This window comes from Panulirus ornatus, chromosome 33, assembly GCF_036320965.1.
Source record: "Panulirus ornatus isolate Po-2019 chromosome 33, ASM3632096v1, whole genome shotgun sequence".
NCBI lineage: Eukaryota > Metazoa > Arthropoda > Malacostraca > Decapoda > Palinuridae > Panulirus > Panulirus ornatus.
In genome coordinates, this window is record NC_092256.1 from 13,548,046 (window position 1) to 13,566,140 (window position 18,095).

Consider the following 18,095-nt stretch of genomic DNA (forward strand, 5'->3'; position numbering starts at 1 on the left):
AAAAGTCCTTAAAACAAATCTAATAAATGACAAAGGGTGTTAAGACGAGAATCAGACAAGTATTCCAAAGAATGCATATGATACTGTGTAAGGACCATTTGCTGTAGTTTTAAGTCTTGAAGAGAAAGCATGTGGAAAGGATGATCAGGTAAATGTACAGATAAAGTGACCAGCAAGAATTAAGTGAGATTCAAACTCAAATGGGACAATGAAGGCTATTTGTAATACCACAAAGGTGTGACCAAGAAAGTTTATGCAGGGCATTAACAAAATACCTGATGAATGAAATTAATATGAAAAGAATTTTAAAGGTAAGGTTACACTGTAAATCTCATTATCATTTATACCAATCAGAATGTACCAACCTGTGAATTTCTGTTTGAATGTAAAGAAGCAGAGGCAGAGATGAGGGACTCTACTGACTTGACAGGTCGAAGACGCTTGGAGGAAGAAGGGGCAATATCTGTCTCAGTCACCACTGAGTCCTGTAGTGGCAACACAGGTCAAGGTTAATGGAGCTAGTGTGCTAAATAGACAAGACTAAGAGGAAGCCAAGCAAAGCAATTTGTTAAAAGAAAAGCACAAGAATACCAAGATTCGTACAATGTATAACTACAGTATACTCATTACTCAGCAATGTGGGAAAAAAATGAAATAAAGATGGAAACTGAATGAGCTACCTTTTGAATGAGCACCTTGTTAATCCCATAGATAATATTTGTGCATACAAATTACAGTGATTTTACGAATTTTACTAAGCTTAATATATGCTCTTCAGGTTTCTCTAACATGCTAGCCACTAAATGTGCATTTGAAAAATAAAGCATGTCATCCAAACAGACTTACATGCAAAGATTAAATTTTAATGTATGATTTCTCTGGAAAATAGATGAATTACTTAAATATTCCCAGGTAATCCTTAATTTGAAACAGGTGATAAAATTGTTAAGTGCAACAGTTATCTAAGTGTATCCCAAACCATCATGCTCTCTTCTGACAGAATATGCCCTCCTGTAACTATTTATATGAACAAAAGATTTCCTGATTATTATACAACCTTACTACAGCTATGCATCAAATGGTAGGTGCTATAAACTTTCTCATAAAAACTATTGCCTTTCCTCTTTTTCTCTCAAGTCTAACCAATTAATCCTATCAAAATTTTGAGATTTTCCTTTGCTTCTTCTTAATGTGGATAAGATAAAAAAAATCAAACTATAATGAATCTACTGAACTGATCAATGGCAGGATGAAAGCACCTTCATGGCAATGGAAACTAAGTAACTTCACAAAATATTTAATTTCCCTGTCTTATATATAAGCTTTGTTTGAATTGTTTGTTATGCCAGTTATGCAATTAATTGCCAAGTAAAAAAGAAACAACAAAAAACTAGATCACACACGACACTCTGCAAGTGCATATCACATATGCAAAATATAAACTTATTCTTTGTAGAGCATGCAGCCTACTTAATTCTAAACAGTTTTTATTAACTAAAAAATGGAAATTCTTCAGATTTCAGAAGTTAAGGAAGTTCTGATGCCCAGAGTAGTTAAAAGAATCAAAGTATTTGCTTATTATACATCACAAGATGGCAAAAAGGTAGCCTCATTAGTTTCACATGTCCAGATATTTGGGGGTAGATACAAATGGTACAATGGAAACTACCTCTAAAACAGTGAAATCATGCTGGTTACACAAAGTGCTGTTGCTTATGAAGGTTTGCTGTAAACAACTGGAATGGTAAAAACAGTTGTATGGAAAACCTTGAATATTAGACATATTTCTTTACCTACTGTCAGTTGCTGAGACTAGGACAATCAAATCTTCCTGATATTAAATGAATAACCTAGTCAAGAAACTTCATTGTACGGGAGAAAAATAGCTCTGCCATCAATTGCCAATCAAAAGATGTACAAACCAGCATGTGAATAACCAATACAGTGCCTATGTATTCAGTTTGCCTAAAAACCTGCCTTGCCATTAACTTTTACCTTTGCTTGCAGTATGTCCACATAGACATACATCACCCAAATTTGCAGGATAAAGGGCCTGTCACATTAATAAGAAAACCCACATAAAGGGCTTTTTGAAGGGCACTCTTTATAAACGGCAACTGTGTTACTATCTAAGCATTTGTCATGAAACAAGCTAAAAAACTCTTAAGTATAAAGCTGTCATATCTTCTGAATCATCAGAATTTTCAAAGGCATGAAATTATTTCTGGATTGACTGTTACTGTCTTTGAAAAGATCAAATGTATGGTAAATGGTCATCTAAACAAGTACATTCCAGAATCCAAGACTTTGAGGTTGAGGTCATATAACAAGGTCAAGGTGGATTATAAGAACCAGAGGCATTAACTGGACCAATATCGAAGTTGAAAGAGTCTCTGACGACAGGGTTGCTTGTCCCACCTTAGGCTACCAGAGTCACTTAACATCATAAACCAGTTAGTTTGAGAAGAACTGAGCCCAGATGATGAAATAAGGGGAAAGAGATGAATCTGGTTTCATTAATTCCAAACCAGGGAAAAGGCAGCTCGTGCCACTACCTTGTAATGTTTGATTCAATTGTAGCTGTTTTATTTATTTATATTTATTATACTTTGTCGCTGTCTCCCGCGTTAGCGAGGTAGCGCAAGGAAACAGACGAAAGAATGGCCCAACCCACCCACATACACATGTATATACATACACGTCCACACACGCACTTATACATACCTATACATATCAATGTACACATATATATACATACACAGACATATACATATATACACATATACATAATTCATACTTGCTGCCTTTATTCATTCCCATCGCCACCTGCCACACATGAAATGACAACCCCCTCCTCCCGCATGTGTGTGAAGGAATGCTAGGAAAAGACAACAATGGCCACATTCGTTTCACACTCAGTCTCTAACTGTCATGTATAATGCACTGAAACCACAGCTCCCTTTCCAAATCTAGGCCCCACAAAACTTTCCATGGTTTACCCCAGAAGCTTCACATGCCCTGGTTCAATCCATTGACAGAATGTCGACCCTGGTATACGAAATCGTTCTAATCCACTCTATTCCTTGCACACTTTTCGCTCTCCTGTATGTTTTGGCCCTGATTGCTCAAAATCTTTTTCACTCCATCCTTCCACCTCCTATTGGTCTCCCACTTCTCCTTGTTCTCTCTACCTCTGACACATATATCCTCTTCGTCAATCTCCTATTCACTTATTCTCTCCATGCCATTTCATTACTTACTCGATCAAACCACTTCACACCACATATTGTCCTCAAACATTTCATTTCCAACACATCCACACTTCTCTGCACAACTCTCTGTCTATAGCCCATGCCTTGCAACCATATAACATCGTTGGAACCACTATTCCTTCAAACATACCTATTTTTGCTCTCAGAGATAACATTCTCACCTTCCACACATTCTTTAATGCTCCTAGAACCTCTCTCTCTCTCTCTCTCCCCCCACCTTCTGCAGTTTCTCACCCGAATCAGCCACCAGTGCTGTATCATCAGCGTACAACAACTGACTCACCTCCCAAGCCCTCTCATCCACAACAGACTGCATACTTGCCCCTCTCTCCAAAACTCTTGCATTCACCTCCCTAACCATCTGATCCATAAAAAAATCGAACAACCATGGAGACATCATGCACCCCTGCCACATTCCAACATTCACTGGGAACCAATCACTTTCCTCTCTTCCTAATCGTACACATGCCTTACATCCTTGGTAAAAACTTTTCATTGCTTCTAGCAACTTATCTCCCACACCATATACTCTTAATACCTTCCACAAAGCATCTCTATCAACCCTATCATATGCCTTCTCCGGATCCATTAATGCTACATACAAATCCATGTTTTTCTAAGTATTTCTCACATACATTTTTCAAAGCAAACACCTGATCCACACATCCTCTACTACTTCTGAAACCACACTGCTCTTCTCCAATCTGATGCTCTGTACATGCCTTTACCCTCTCAATCAATACCCTCCCATATAATTTCCCAGGAATACCCAACAAACTTATACCTCTGTAATTTGAACACTCACCTTTATCCCCTTTCCCTTTGTTTAATGGCACTATGCAAGCATTCCGCCAATCCTCAGGCACTTCACCATAAAACATGCATACACTGAATATCCTTACCAACCAATCAACAACACAGTCACCCCCTTTTTAATAAATTCCACTCCAGTACCATCCAAATCCACCCCCTTGCCGGATTTCATCATCCGCGAAGCTTTCACTACCTCTTCTCTGTTTACCAAACCATTCTCCCTGACCCTCTCACTTCACACAACACCTCGACCAAAACACTCTATATCTGCCACTTTGTCATCAAACACATTCAACAAACCCTCAAAATACTCACTTCATCTCCTTCTCACTTCACCACTACTTGTTATTACCTTCCCATTAGCTCACTTCACCGATGTTCCCATTTGTTCTCTTGTCTTACGCACTTTATTTACCTCCTTTTAAAACATGTTTTTATTCTCCCTAAAATTTAATGATACTCTCTCATCCCAACTCTCATTTGCCCTCTTTTTCACCTCTTGCACCTTTCTCTTGACCTCCTGCTGCTTTCTTTTATATATCTCCCAGTCATTTGCACTGCTTCCTTGCAAAAATTGCCTCTCTCTTCTCTTTCACTAACAATCTTACTTCTTCATCCCAACACTCACTAATCTTTCTAATCTGCCCACCTCCCACCTTTCTCATGCCACAAGTATCTTTTGCACAAGCTATTACTGCTTCCCTGAATACATCCCATTCCTCCCCCACTCCCCTTACGTCATTTGCTCTCACCTTTTGCCATTCTGCACTCCATCTCTCCTGGTACTTCCTCACACAAGTCTCCTTTCCAAGCTCACTTACTCTCAGCCTCTCTTCACCCCAACATTCTCTCTTTCTTTTCTGAAAACCTCCACAAGATAATGATCAGACATCCCTCCAGTTGCCCCTCTCAGCACATTAACATCCAAAAGAATTCTCATGTATTCCCTGCATGTTGTAAAAGGTGACTAAATGGGGAAAGAGTGGGGGGCCGGAAATTCTCCCCTCCAGTTTTTTACATTTTCAAAAGAAGGGACAGAGAAGGGGGCCAAGTGAGGATTTTCCCCTCTTAGGCTCAGTCATCTGTTCTTAACGCTACCTTGCTCATGCGGGAAATGGCAAATATGTAGGTGTATGTGCATATGTGTATATATATGTGTATACATGTGGATGGGTGTTTCTTTATTTGTTTCCTGATGCCACCTTGCTGGCTAGGGAAGAGGAGATCAAGTATAATAAATATAAAATATTAGTGAGAAAATGTTAGATGCAAGGGCTGACAAGACTGTAATAAACTTTAGGGTATTAAGTGAATGCATAAACTATGTTATACTTCCCTTTCTTTCTCAAGATAATTTTTGCTTTCTTCAACATATTCAGTAACTTCAGTTGACATATTTAAATCTTCATCTTATTTTTTCATAACTTTACTATGAAAAAATCAGAAGTGCTCCTCTTTCATGAAAAAGGATGTCATTCAGTTTATATATTTCTTCTGTTTGTAGGACTTTATACAATAACAAAAGCTTACCGAGATATTTAGGTGTATATCACTTGGTGTAGATGCTTTCCTTGGGTGCTTGTGCATGCTACGACCCTTACTAAATATACTTTTCCAACCTGAAGGAGACTTCTTTTGCTTGAGGCTGCCACCTTTTCGATTAGGTAGTTCAATTACAGTATGATACTTTGGGGGTAGATTTTGTGGCCCTCCACCTGTAGATAAGTCAGGGATATGAAACATGTAATATCAGATAAAAGCTAGTAGCTATAAATGATAGTGGGGCTTGTTTCTACAATGTGACAGTATGTAAGCTAAAAAGACTGCTTGCTTCTGCAAGAACAGAAGGTTGTGTTGGACATAAGAATACACAGACAAACTACATGAGAGCTGCAAAATTTATCAGACAACATCCAGTAGCCCATGTGTTTGAACTGTAACCCTTATTGATCAAGCACATACGTAAGTCCCTAAATCATCAAAGTGTCTCAAAAACTCTGAAATAAAACCACTGAAAATAAGAGGTAAATTATTCAACAAAATACACAAGTCCCTAAATCATCAAAGTGTCATAAAAACTTTGAAATAAAACCACAGACAATATGAGGCAAATTATTCAACAATCAGTTTGTGACAATTAAGAACAAACTTCTCAACACACCAATACTGTTTTTAAGCATTGGACCACAAATTGACAGGTTTGCTCTCTTCCTAAATACACTGATGATGATGATGGAAATTCTGCTTACATCCAGCAAATACAACAAAACTCTTACAAGGAAAGAAATGAGACTTCAACCACAAAATGCAAGCTTTATAACCAGAGGATGGTAACTTTTTCATCCAACACTGGTGGTAATAATTATACCCTGTTCACTCAGATCTGGTAGCTAGACCCAGCACACATGAAATAGCATCCCTCCCCCTCCAAGCCTAAGCAAGGTACCCATTTTATTGACCAACCCCTAGGGCTGGATGAACAGCTGGATTGACAGTGGACTGACTACCACCACCAGGATTCGAATCTATGTGCTCGACCCTGGGCGACCCATGAATGTGTCATGGTCAGGAACACTAACCTCTATACCTTGTCAAACAGAAACCAAAACATTCTATATGTTTTTTGGCTATAAGACTCTTAAATGAAGTTAGCTTCCTCAAAACACAGAGGTACTTACCCACTTCGATGTATTTTTGGTCTGGCTTAATAGCTGTGTTGAGAGCCCTAGATCTTGCTTCTTCTATTGATAACAGTTTGGTGGGAGTAGATATGGCAAGAGACTTTGGACGAGATTTCTTTGGTGTTCCATCCACTCCATTTGTGGAATGTGAGAAAGTGGGTATCTTGTCATTGAATATAAGGTCCACATATCGAACAAGATACTCTGTCACTACTGCCTGTGTCCCAACATCCTAAAGTGGCATAAAAACATTGTGCTTTTAACTATTCTATTAACCATAAGCATCTGTTACATGGAAAACATATTATTATACACATCAGTATGTAGAGATATAGACAAGAAACACATGCCTTAAAACAATATACAGTATCAGCACTGCATATCAACATGCAAAACAAGAAACTATGAAAATAAGTTAAGACTGCCTAATGCAAAAATTCCATTCACTTTTTATTGTTTGATATTATAGGTGCTTCACTTAAAAAAAAGATAAAAAAAGAGGCATGTGCATCACCACTGAAAAGTTGCCTTGGAATTAGAGGGGCTATGAAACCAATAATAAAAGACAAGCTATCTTCCATCAAAGAAATACCGAACACCCAACTGACCTTTCTGGCTGCCTATAAAATGATTTGCATGTCAATTCAATCAAAGATTCATGTCAGTATTTTAGATACATAAGTATACAACTACATGACCATAAAATATAAGCTACAGACTTTTTCCGTTACATTTGTGTGCAACACCAAAAGAAATCTGTCCTTATTTTTGGTCCTCTTAATCAAAACATATCAAGACAATCCCATTTTACATTTTTATCTAACACAAAACATAAATCTGAAATGTCATATCAGTTCTATCCATAAGTTACACTGTACTAAGAATATCTACAAAAATATTGTCATTTCTTTCATTCACCAGTTCTACTATGCTATTTCCCATATTTACATCTAAATCTTTCTGAATTTTCCAGTTACTTAACACCTAAACTCATTTTTTTAAAATCCAACAGTTGCAGCCCACAGCATATGCTATACTAATCCTTTAGATAATAATTAACATAATCTACAAGAAAACTTGCTGTGAAAAAGATCTCGTATGGATGGCTGAATCAAAATGAAGGTAAAAATCCCATCAGGATAAAAGTGCATGGATGTTTTCCCTTTTCATATTCAAAGAAAACAACCCAGGCAAGACCCAGGTGATGCAGGAATTGCACAATATTCCTTTTCCTCACCCTTCACATTATCCATCCACTTTAGCAGCTAATACATGGTACATAATTAGTGCTCATTCACTGAACGCCATTAAGTAGGAGGAAAGTGAGAACAAGAAATATGAAAATGACTATCTACACAATCAGAGAATATCATCTGCATTAAAGCAGGTTTTCTTTGTCCAGTGAATGTTTAATGCCAAACAAAACTTGCATGTAATGGCAATGATTCAGGGAGAAGCAAATCATTAACCAATTAATGTGATACTTCAGACTAAGGCAATTAGCCATCATGTCATAAGAATAACATTCTTCAGAGTTCTTTTTTATATACACACTGACTAGGGGCATTTAAATCTAAATCCTATTGAGTTCCTCTTTAAGTTATGCTCCAAAATGGTTGCCTGTGGGGACAGTATAGTACTGTACTCTTCTTTGGTGCATTTTCTAATAAGAGTTATGTCTGTGGTAGGTTTAGTATGGAAAGATTTTTCATACATTCCTATATAAAATATAGATGAATGGCATGGTAGACCTCTCTCCCCATCCAGTGTACCATCTTCAGAATAACCTTACCAAGATAAATTAGTTGTTTAATTTTTATTGCAATTCATATCATAAAATTTAACTGGAACCTCCTGAGTGAAGTGATAATTACATTCTTGAAAATGGGTGCACAAATCAAAATCAGTTAACTCAAATGATGTAAGTAATGGATATTTTGGAGGTTTTGTTATTGATAAGACAGTACTAAATATCATACCAGTGCAAAACTACATTATACATATACCAGGAAATATAAAATACTGTATAATATACATAATGTTAAATGAATTCTATGACTATAAACAAAAACTAACAAAGTAATTCAAAAACTTATGTTTACTACTGTTCCTAATAGCTTACTGGTGCTGATGGCGAGAGGAGGTGAGTGGAAAGGAAGAGTTACTGGGGAAGAGGGTCATTTACTCATGTGATCAACATTCGTTCCATTCTTTTCATTACAGAACTTTGAGACTACAAGGTCTTAGAAGCATTGATTACTGTTGCACTCTTGGCACTCTCCTTACTCTTCTTTTCATGATCACAAATGGTCCACAAAAAAGATTCACTTGGTTGAATGGCATGCCTGATATCAGCTGTTCATTCACCTGTCTCATAACGTTTGAGCACATCCATTTTAACCCTGATGGCATGATGCAATAGACAGCATACTACAGCACAAAATACTGTAGCGCTCCATGACTATAGATAGATGTACCCATGCCATATGTAGGCGTGCCTCTTGCATGGTGCAGGCAACACTACATCATCACTCTGCCAGCCCAATGATGATTGCTTTATTCTAAACTTCAGCCCACATGAATTGAATAAGAGTGTAAATGGACCATATGTTACTCTAAAAATGCATGTACAGTGACAGGTACCTGTAATACCTCAAATATTTGAAAAATAAACAAATCTATGCCTATAGAAAGGGTTCATGCATAAAACCATGTATTCCAAGGGTTAAAGCAAACAATGAGTATTATTAGAAATAATCAGATCATGGTAATTATATTGGATGAGTCAGAAAATCTTATTCAGAGATTCCACACTCTGCTTAACTTAAACCATCACTTAAAAAAAAAATTTCTGAGGGAGTGTAGCCACAGAAGTTGAACTGTTTGATTCACAGATGGATCCCACTGTGGATGAATAGGATCTAGTTCACGTGGAACATTAGCTTGTCATCAGTTATGTTGGAAAAAATGGGGGGGGGGGCACCAAAAACTATACCATCTTTTGAATTCTTCAAAAGCTGCACAACCAATGCAGCTGGAAGGGCAATTTCATTGTTAATATATTAAGTGAAGTCTCTGTTGATCCTCTAGCCTGAGGAACACCTACATAGAGCAAGCAGGATTTCTACACTGCCCTCTTGAAATATTCCCATGCTTGTTAAAAAGAGCAAAGATAGTAAGTCATTGGCCATTCATGACAACTAGTGGAAAAACAATGAATAAATACTCTTTCTATTAGTCACTCATTCATAACTTGGCCATCATGGTGGGTTGGTGACTTAAAAAGTGGGGAAGTGCAAAAAAGTGCAGCAATTTTGCACCATGTGGGTCTCTCTTTGCCTGTTTTCCTTGAATGTAAGGGTTATTGTCTAAGATGCCTGGTCTAAGTGAACTTTTAAACATTCTTCGGAAGTCATCATTCATCTTGTAGGGAAAAGATTGTGGCTCTTGGAAATATCAGCACAATAGTCATCATTACTGATAGGAAAAATCCTAATATTTCTGTTGAGTCATTGATTCAGACATAACTAAAAAATACGATTTATATGAATCACATTCATGTTTACAGAGAATGTAATACTATAACTTTTGTACTTTACTTCATCTATTACACAGCATGAAAATGAATATCCAACCAATCATGTCTCTCAATTAATACTGTCATCCAAACATATATGTTTTTATAAACAATGTGATTTTTATACAGTAAATTGGCCAGAATAAAACTGAGCTGCAAATACAATATCATTTTAAGAAAATATTCATACTTAAAGAGCCAGGAAGAATCTGAAGAGAAGACAATCACAAAAATGTAAACATACATGGATTAAACACTTCCTTATGATTAATAAGACTGAGATATGGATATATGCTCAAACTGATATTCCTACATTTGAAAAATATAGATTTGATAATTACTCTTATCGGGGAAGTAAAAACATTCAGTATAGTCTATTATTTCACATTTATATTTTCAACGAACAGTAAATTCCTGACACCACCTTGATAATATTAACGACTGTTACAGTTACTGTGGAAGGAAAATAGCAGCGTCAATTGGGGCAAAGGTGGTATGCTTTTGGTATAGTGGTCCAGACAACATTGTAGGAATAAAAGCCTTGGTGCAAAAGGATGGAAGATGGTGCATAGAGTGGAAATAACAATGCCCCAGAATATGTGGTGTGAGGAAATCAATAACACGAGCTTATTTCTGTGAATAACACTTAAATGAGCAAGGTGACCAGTGTGTGCTGAAATACTATGGACATACACGGAGAGGAGAGCAAAGAAAAAGAAGACCTTATACATCTAAACGAGGGAGGAAGGAGGAGGGAGATACCAAGAATTTGGAAGGAAGGAGTAGAGGAGGATTTGGGATACTGAGGTCTGAAATTCAGGTGGGTGAGAACTATGCATGGAATGGAAAGATCTGGGTTCATATTATGTATTGAGGAGTGACATACTGTCAGTGGGCTCAAATGGTCAAGGTAAATCATCATGTTTTCTAAGGGGCTTGAGTGTAGATAAAAGGCTCTGATTTCAGTACTTTAAACAAGAAAAGCTAGAAAGAGAAAGTGTGAAAATGAGGCCATTCTTCATTCATTCTTGACACTAGCTTGCTATGGCAGTAGAAGCAATTAGGTATAAAAGATATTTTTAACATAAATAGTACCTATTACAAACAGTGAAACTTTTGTATTCTGGGAACAGAGCAACACACAATACATAAAATAATGCTATTGCCTCTTGTAACTGCCCTGTAAATCCCTTTAAAATATAAAATTAAGGCATCTGAGAAGAACAAATCAACATATAAGTAATGTTTTATATTACCATTATCAAATTATACATAACTTACACTTGCAAGTGCTCCACTGTAACAATACATTTCTATGCACACTACCTTACATCCTTCAAAGGTTGTAACTGATGATTCAGAAGTCATTCATAATAGTACTTTATCTTTAATGAAAGTTTTTGCTTGCTTTAGAACCCACCTGTAGAGCTGCAACACCACCCATGTCTAGGTCCTTAGATCGGAGAAGGTTAGGTGCCCAAACAATGGCTATATTTTTGGCTGTCATACCCGTTTCTCCACTGTGTGAAGCAACTCTTGCCAGGTGATGCACAAGGTATTCCAGTGTTCTGAAAAATTATACTTCAGCATAATATATGTACAAAATTACTTCTCATAATACACCATATTAGTTGAGACTGTTTTGAATACACTATCAAGAAACACTGTACACTATAACTCAACACCTTCACAATGGAACAAAGATCATCCCAATACAGTTCCACCTCAACATGCTCAGTACTCAATTCTGTGCAACAGTACTAGACCCCTCCCACCCAAATCATCATATAACTAAACACCAACCCTAAGTAAAATGAAAAAAATTTACCCCTGCCTCAAACTTCAGTAACCTTTAATTACAGATCCCCAAACCCCTAACAAAGACAATGCTGGCCAAACACATACACACTGAAGTAACCCAACAAGCACGAAACAACTGACCTCCCAGCTCTCAGTCTTAAACTAACCCATCAGACATGCATCCATCAGAAACCATACTCCCCAGACAAATACAATTCACACTCTCCTGCTTAAACTCTGGACATAACCCATCATTACAAACAACATTTCAGCATACCCTGAGACCCTTCATGCTCACAATGCAACTGCTATTAAGACACTTAGTGCTTACCACTCAACTGCCCTACAGTCTCTGCACATAGATACACACACTTCACAACACTTTATGACCTGTGGTCCCAACAGGTGGGTGTGGCCAGCTTGAGTGCAAGAAGGGCCTCAGAAAGATAAAAGGGACTACTGAAGCAAGAATTTTTTTCAAATGTGTTCATCATTTCCTGCATTAGTGAGGTAGCATAATGAACAGATGACTGAGCTCTTGAGGGAAAATTCTCACTTGGCCTCTCTCTGTTCCTTTTGCAAAAGTAAGACAGGAGGGGAGGATTTCCAGCCCCCTGCTCCCACCCCTTCAGTTGCCTTGTATGACATGCATGGAATATGTGGGCAGTATTCTTTCTCCCCTAGCCCCAGGGGATCTAGATTTCAAAAGAGGTAATAGCTAAGAAGATATGTGGTCGCAAAACCAATTCTCTGAGTTGCATATGGTTTGCTTTCATGAGATTTATTTTTTCTTCAACAGTAATGGAATTATCCTCAAAACACATGTCCAACACTACTTAACTGAGAGTCCTACATCAGTTAGTTTTCCATATTTCTCTACTTTTCCTTAATATTTCACTTCTAATTTCATGCTTTATCTTTCTATTCTTTTACTTCCTCTGGGGCACCCTCAATCTTTCTAAATTCAGTTTTTGAATAGGCAAGCTAATTCACAGAATTTCTTTTCTTTCTGATAACTGCTTTGCATGCTTCCAAGAAGAGGGAAAAGTTTTGATTTTCAAACAGAAATGGAACAGACGAACAAGGACAGGTGCAAGTTCAGAGGCACATTCTTTCAGTACACAAGAATGGATACCATCAGGACCATGACTGCTGTCATGCAATTATAGAGGCATTGGAAAAAAAACAAAATGGTGATGTAATATACACACACTTCATAAAAGCATTTGATAAAAGTGTCTAGCCTGTCATAACACATAATGTGAAAGGTGGGAATAACATATACAACTGGAAGATGGGTGTACAACTTCTTAACTACCAGATCAAAACATACTGTTGAAAATTAGGCTACTTTTGTGCATCCATAGTAAAAAGCTCTGTCCCCCAAGGAACTAACTACTTGCACCTCTTCTGCTTCTCATTCTTATAGCTGACACTTACACAGACCTGAATCAGTTTCATAGTAACCCTTGCAGATGAGAGAAGTATGAAAATCTTGTCAAGTGAAGACACTGTAAAACTACAAACTGACATAAACAAGGTCTTCCACTGGGCTACCGCTGGGCACCAAAAACAACATAATGTGCTTTTCAATGGGAATTAGTTCCAACTTCAACAGAAGGGGGATGAATGAAGAAATTAAGAGCAGTACAGAATACCAAGACACAGGCACTATTATATCACAAGTGAACTACCAGTATGTGAAAGATGCCAGAGTAATAATGTTTGATGACCGACCTTACCTTCAACAGACAAAACAAGGTAAGTGTTGCCTCCCCCAAAAAGATGTTAGCCCTTCAAGGTGCTAATAGCCTCACACCTAGAATACTACTATGTACTATCATAGCCAGCAGGAATATCTAAAGTTCTAGATAGTACTCAAAGAGCCTTCATGGCCCATAGTGACACCTTACAGGAACTTAACAACCAGGTATGAGTGAAATTGTTGAAGCTACACTCTAAAATGCAAACAGAAGTATATCCACTTACACTTGGAAAATCCAAAGAGGCATGTTTCCACACCTACACTCAAAAATTAATTCCTATTGGCATGACAAGCAAGGAAAACTTTTAATTGTTACCTCTGCAATTAAAGGGTACTATAAGCATAAATGAGAATATAACTTAGAAATCCCTAGCCCAACACGTTGCCTATGGGGCAAAATGAAGAAATTTAAGTAGGCTCTAGATAAGCATTTATGAGGTGTACCAAACCAGCGGGGCTATGGTAGACATGTGGGCCTGTAAGCTATGGGTTTCAACAGCCTGAATGACCAACATTCTGGAACAACTCAACACCTTGAGTCCTCTCTGACCTGTAGGGGTAAAGATCTGTGAAATCTACACCAGGTATATGTCGGGTAAAGAGCATTATCAACCTCTCTTTCTTGTAGGAATTATTTACATTTCATTTAAATGGTTTTCACTTACTGTGAACTTACAAGAATATTCCATATAGATGTGATAATCAAATTAATACAGTTACTTACCTATAGTGAGGGGGAGGTAGCTGCTGAACTACATCTCTTAAGTACAAAAGCCTTATATCCTCATCCTGCATCACTGCTGCCACAAACTTTTCATACAGTTGATATGTCAACAAAGGATTAGGCAACTCTCGAAAATACATCTTCAACACTGATGAAACACAGTGGATATCTTGTATGATGCTGTCATCTCCATATAAGTCAGGTATTCTATCCTCATCAAAAGCATTTCTGTAACATATGTAAATAGTGAGTATGTATAGATCACAACATTTTCACTATAAATTTGTTGTTATAAACTATGCAATATATCTACTTGTGTAAAATCTAAATTTACAATATAATTGAACAAACTAATCACATACATCATTATTTACACAAACATAAAAAAAGCCAAGCACATCACCTTAACTTCTGGATGTTAGAAGTTATGCCAGAGAGACGGTAGATGCCATCAACAACACCATGGCTCTCCAAAAATTCAGAACAGCAGCGCAACACCATGGGGATTTCATGGCCTGAATTTAAAAGATGTTCTCCAAGATCACAGCCAAACACCCGTTCACGAAGAATACCAGACTGCTTCAGTTTCCGCCGTGAGGGTCGAGACAGAATAAAGCTCCTAGAAATATTATAAAAAGCTTATTTATACAATGAATGATGCTGCATTTGCTCTTGATGAACATGCAAGATTTCTAAGTTATGTCTGAATTACACTAATGCCATAAATCTAATCCTTACTAAAAAGAAAGGTAAGCTCCTGAGATCAGATTAAATCATAACATGGTAAATCAAAGTCAGTGACCAGAAAGTACACCATGAGACACATTTGCAAACTATTTCAAGGACCACCACATAATATATATATAGGCATGCAATACAATATCAGGTAACAAAACAACACAAATAAGTACATATGGAAAAATGATACTATCAAGACCAATAATCATATTCCCTACCTGAAGAAAGCTATGAGTTTGCCATGCTTTCTTAAGACTGGCTTGGTAGGAGCTTGTGTGCCAGGATGGAGAGTGTGGTGCTGTTGTGCTGAAGGAATGGGAGGTTGCGTCCGAGCAGGGGGCAGGGTCAGAGTCTGAGGCTGAATTGTCTGTGGAACCTGCCAACAAGATCAAGAAAAATCTAAATTCTTTATTGCATAGCATAGCAATTAGAGTATAAATTGAAACTGGATAACATTTTATGCTAATTTCATTGCTCATGATATGAGAGATAAATAAACAAGTGAATATGGACACCACACAAGTCAGATCATATAATACCGTTCAAATGCACATCAATGAATCAAGTGTCAAATCAAAATTAACAGTCATTAGCCAGAAAATAATGTCTATAAGGTAACATATTTGTTTGTGTACATAAGTCTATGAGCTTAGTAAATGAGTCCAATACCTGGATAACTATGGATTAACAATGGATATGCAAGTTAAGTTATTGTACAATTCTCCAACACATGCCCTGAACTGTAATCATAATGTGCTCCGACTGTTTTGCATATATGGTCATACTGTAGTGAAATTAGCTACTCGAAGAAGACTTTCTAAAATATCTGTTAACAATATTTCAGGACCTTTTGTTGTTAGTTCATTATATATAAAATACTTTCATTGTTAGTTTCATATATATAAAACTGAGACGTGAGTACTGTGAAGTGTTTTGTGGACTATGTTACAGGTAAGAGTAATTTGTTGGTTTGTTGTATAACATCCAATATCTCTTTATTTACAATATTAATTACATTCCTATTCATATGAGGTGAATAATATGTATATAGGCATGTATCTTTTGTAAGACAGGGGAGCAAATGGGAACTTCAGTGAAGGGCGCAAATGGGGAGGTGATAACAAGTAGTGGTGATGTGAGAAGGAGATGGAGTGAGTATTTTGAAGGTTTGTTGAATGTGTTTGATGATAGAGTGGGAGATATAGGGTGTTTTGGTCGAGGTGGTGTGCAAAGTGAGAGGGTTAGGGAAAATGATTTGGTAAACAGAGAAGAGGTAGTAAAAGCTTTGCGGAAGATGAAAGCCGGCAAGGCAGCAGGTTTGGATGGTATTGCAGTGGAATTTATTAAAAAAGGGGGTGACTGTATTATTGACTGGTTGGTAAGGTTATTTAATGTATGTATGACTCATGGTGAGGTGCCTGAGGATTGGCGGAATGCGTGCATAGTGCCATTGTACAAAGGCAAAGGGGATAAGAGTGAGTGCTCAAATTACAGAGGTATAAGTTTGTTGAGTATTCCTGGTAAATTATATGGGAGGGTATTGATTGAGAGGGTGAAGGCATGTACAGAGCATCAGATTGGGGAAGAGCAGTGTTGTTTCAGAAGTGGTAGAGGATGTGTGGATCAGGTGTTTGCTTTGAAGAATGTATGTGAGAAATACTTAGAAAAGCAAATGGATTTGTATGTAGCATTTATGGATCTGGAGAAGGCATATGATAGAGTTGATAGAGATGCTCTGTGGAAGGTATTAAGAATATATGGTGTGGGAGGCAAGTTGTTAGAAGCAGTGAAAAGTTTTTATCGAGGATGTAAGGCATGTGTACGTGTAGGAAGAGAGGAAAGTGATTAGTTCTCAGTGAATGTAGGTTTGTGGCAGGGGTGTGTGATGTCTCCATGGTTGTTTAATTTGTTTATGGATGGGGTTGTTAGGGAGGTGAATGCAAGAGTTTTGGAAAGAGGGGCAAGTATGAAGTCTGTTGGGGATGAGAGAGCTTGGGAAGTGAGTCAGTTGTTGTTCGCTGATGATACAGCGCTGGTGGCTGATTCATGTGAGAAACTGCAGAAGCTGGTGACTGAGTTTGGTAAAGTGTGTGAAAGAAGAAAGTTAAGAGTAAATGTGAATAAGAGCAAGGTTATTAGGTACAGTAGGGTTGAGGGTCACGTCAATTGGGAGGTAAGTTTGAATGGAGAAAAACTGGAGGAAGTAAAGTGTTTTAGATATCTGGGAGTGGATCTGGCAGCGGATGGAACCATGGAAGCGGAAGTGGATCATAGGGTGGGGGAGGGGCCAAAATTCTGGGAGCCTTGAAGAATGTGTGGAAGTCGAGAACATTATCTCGGAAAGCAAAAATGGGTATGTTTGAAGGAATAGTGGTTCCAACAATGTTGTATGGTTGCGAGGCATGGGCTATGGATAGAGGTGTGCGCAGGAGGATGCATGTGCTGGAAATGAGATGTTTGAGGACAATGTGTGGTGTGAGGTGGTTTGATCGAGTAAATAACGTAAGGGTAAGAGAGATGTGTGGAAATAAAAAGAGCGTGGTTGAGAGAGCAGAAGAGGGTGTTTTGAAATGGTTTGGGCACAAAGAGAGAATGAGTGAGAAAAGATTGACCAAGAGGATATATGTGTCGGAGGTGGAGGGAACGAGGAGAAGTGGGAGACCAAATTGGAGGTGGAAAGATGGAGTGAAAAAGATTTTGTGTGATCGGGGCCTGAACATGCAGG

General features: G+C 37.7%; 1 protein-coding gene across 1 annotated transcript in view; it reads right to left on the bottom strand.

The window, feature by feature from the left end:
* The window catches only part of CdGAPr (GTPase-activating protein CdGAPr), a 302,985-nt gene that overhangs the window by 6,501 nt on the left and 278,389 nt on the right, over positions 1-18,095 (bottom strand). The window contains exons 8-14 of the mRNA XM_071682068.1: positions 15,589-15,746; positions 15,036-15,251; positions 14,633-14,860; positions 11,764-11,911; positions 6,764-6,998; positions 5,616-5,800; positions 366-485 (exon numbers count right to left, since the gene is read on the bottom strand). Of these exons, the coding sequence (XP_071538169.1) occupies positions 366-485; positions 5,616-5,800; positions 6,764-6,998; positions 11,764-11,911; positions 14,633-14,860; positions 15,036-15,251; positions 15,589-15,746 (1,290 nt within the window). The remainder of the gene's footprint in view (positions 1-365; positions 486-5,615; positions 5,801-6,763; positions 6,999-11,763; positions 11,912-14,632; positions 14,861-15,035; positions 15,252-15,588; positions 15,747-18,095) is intronic.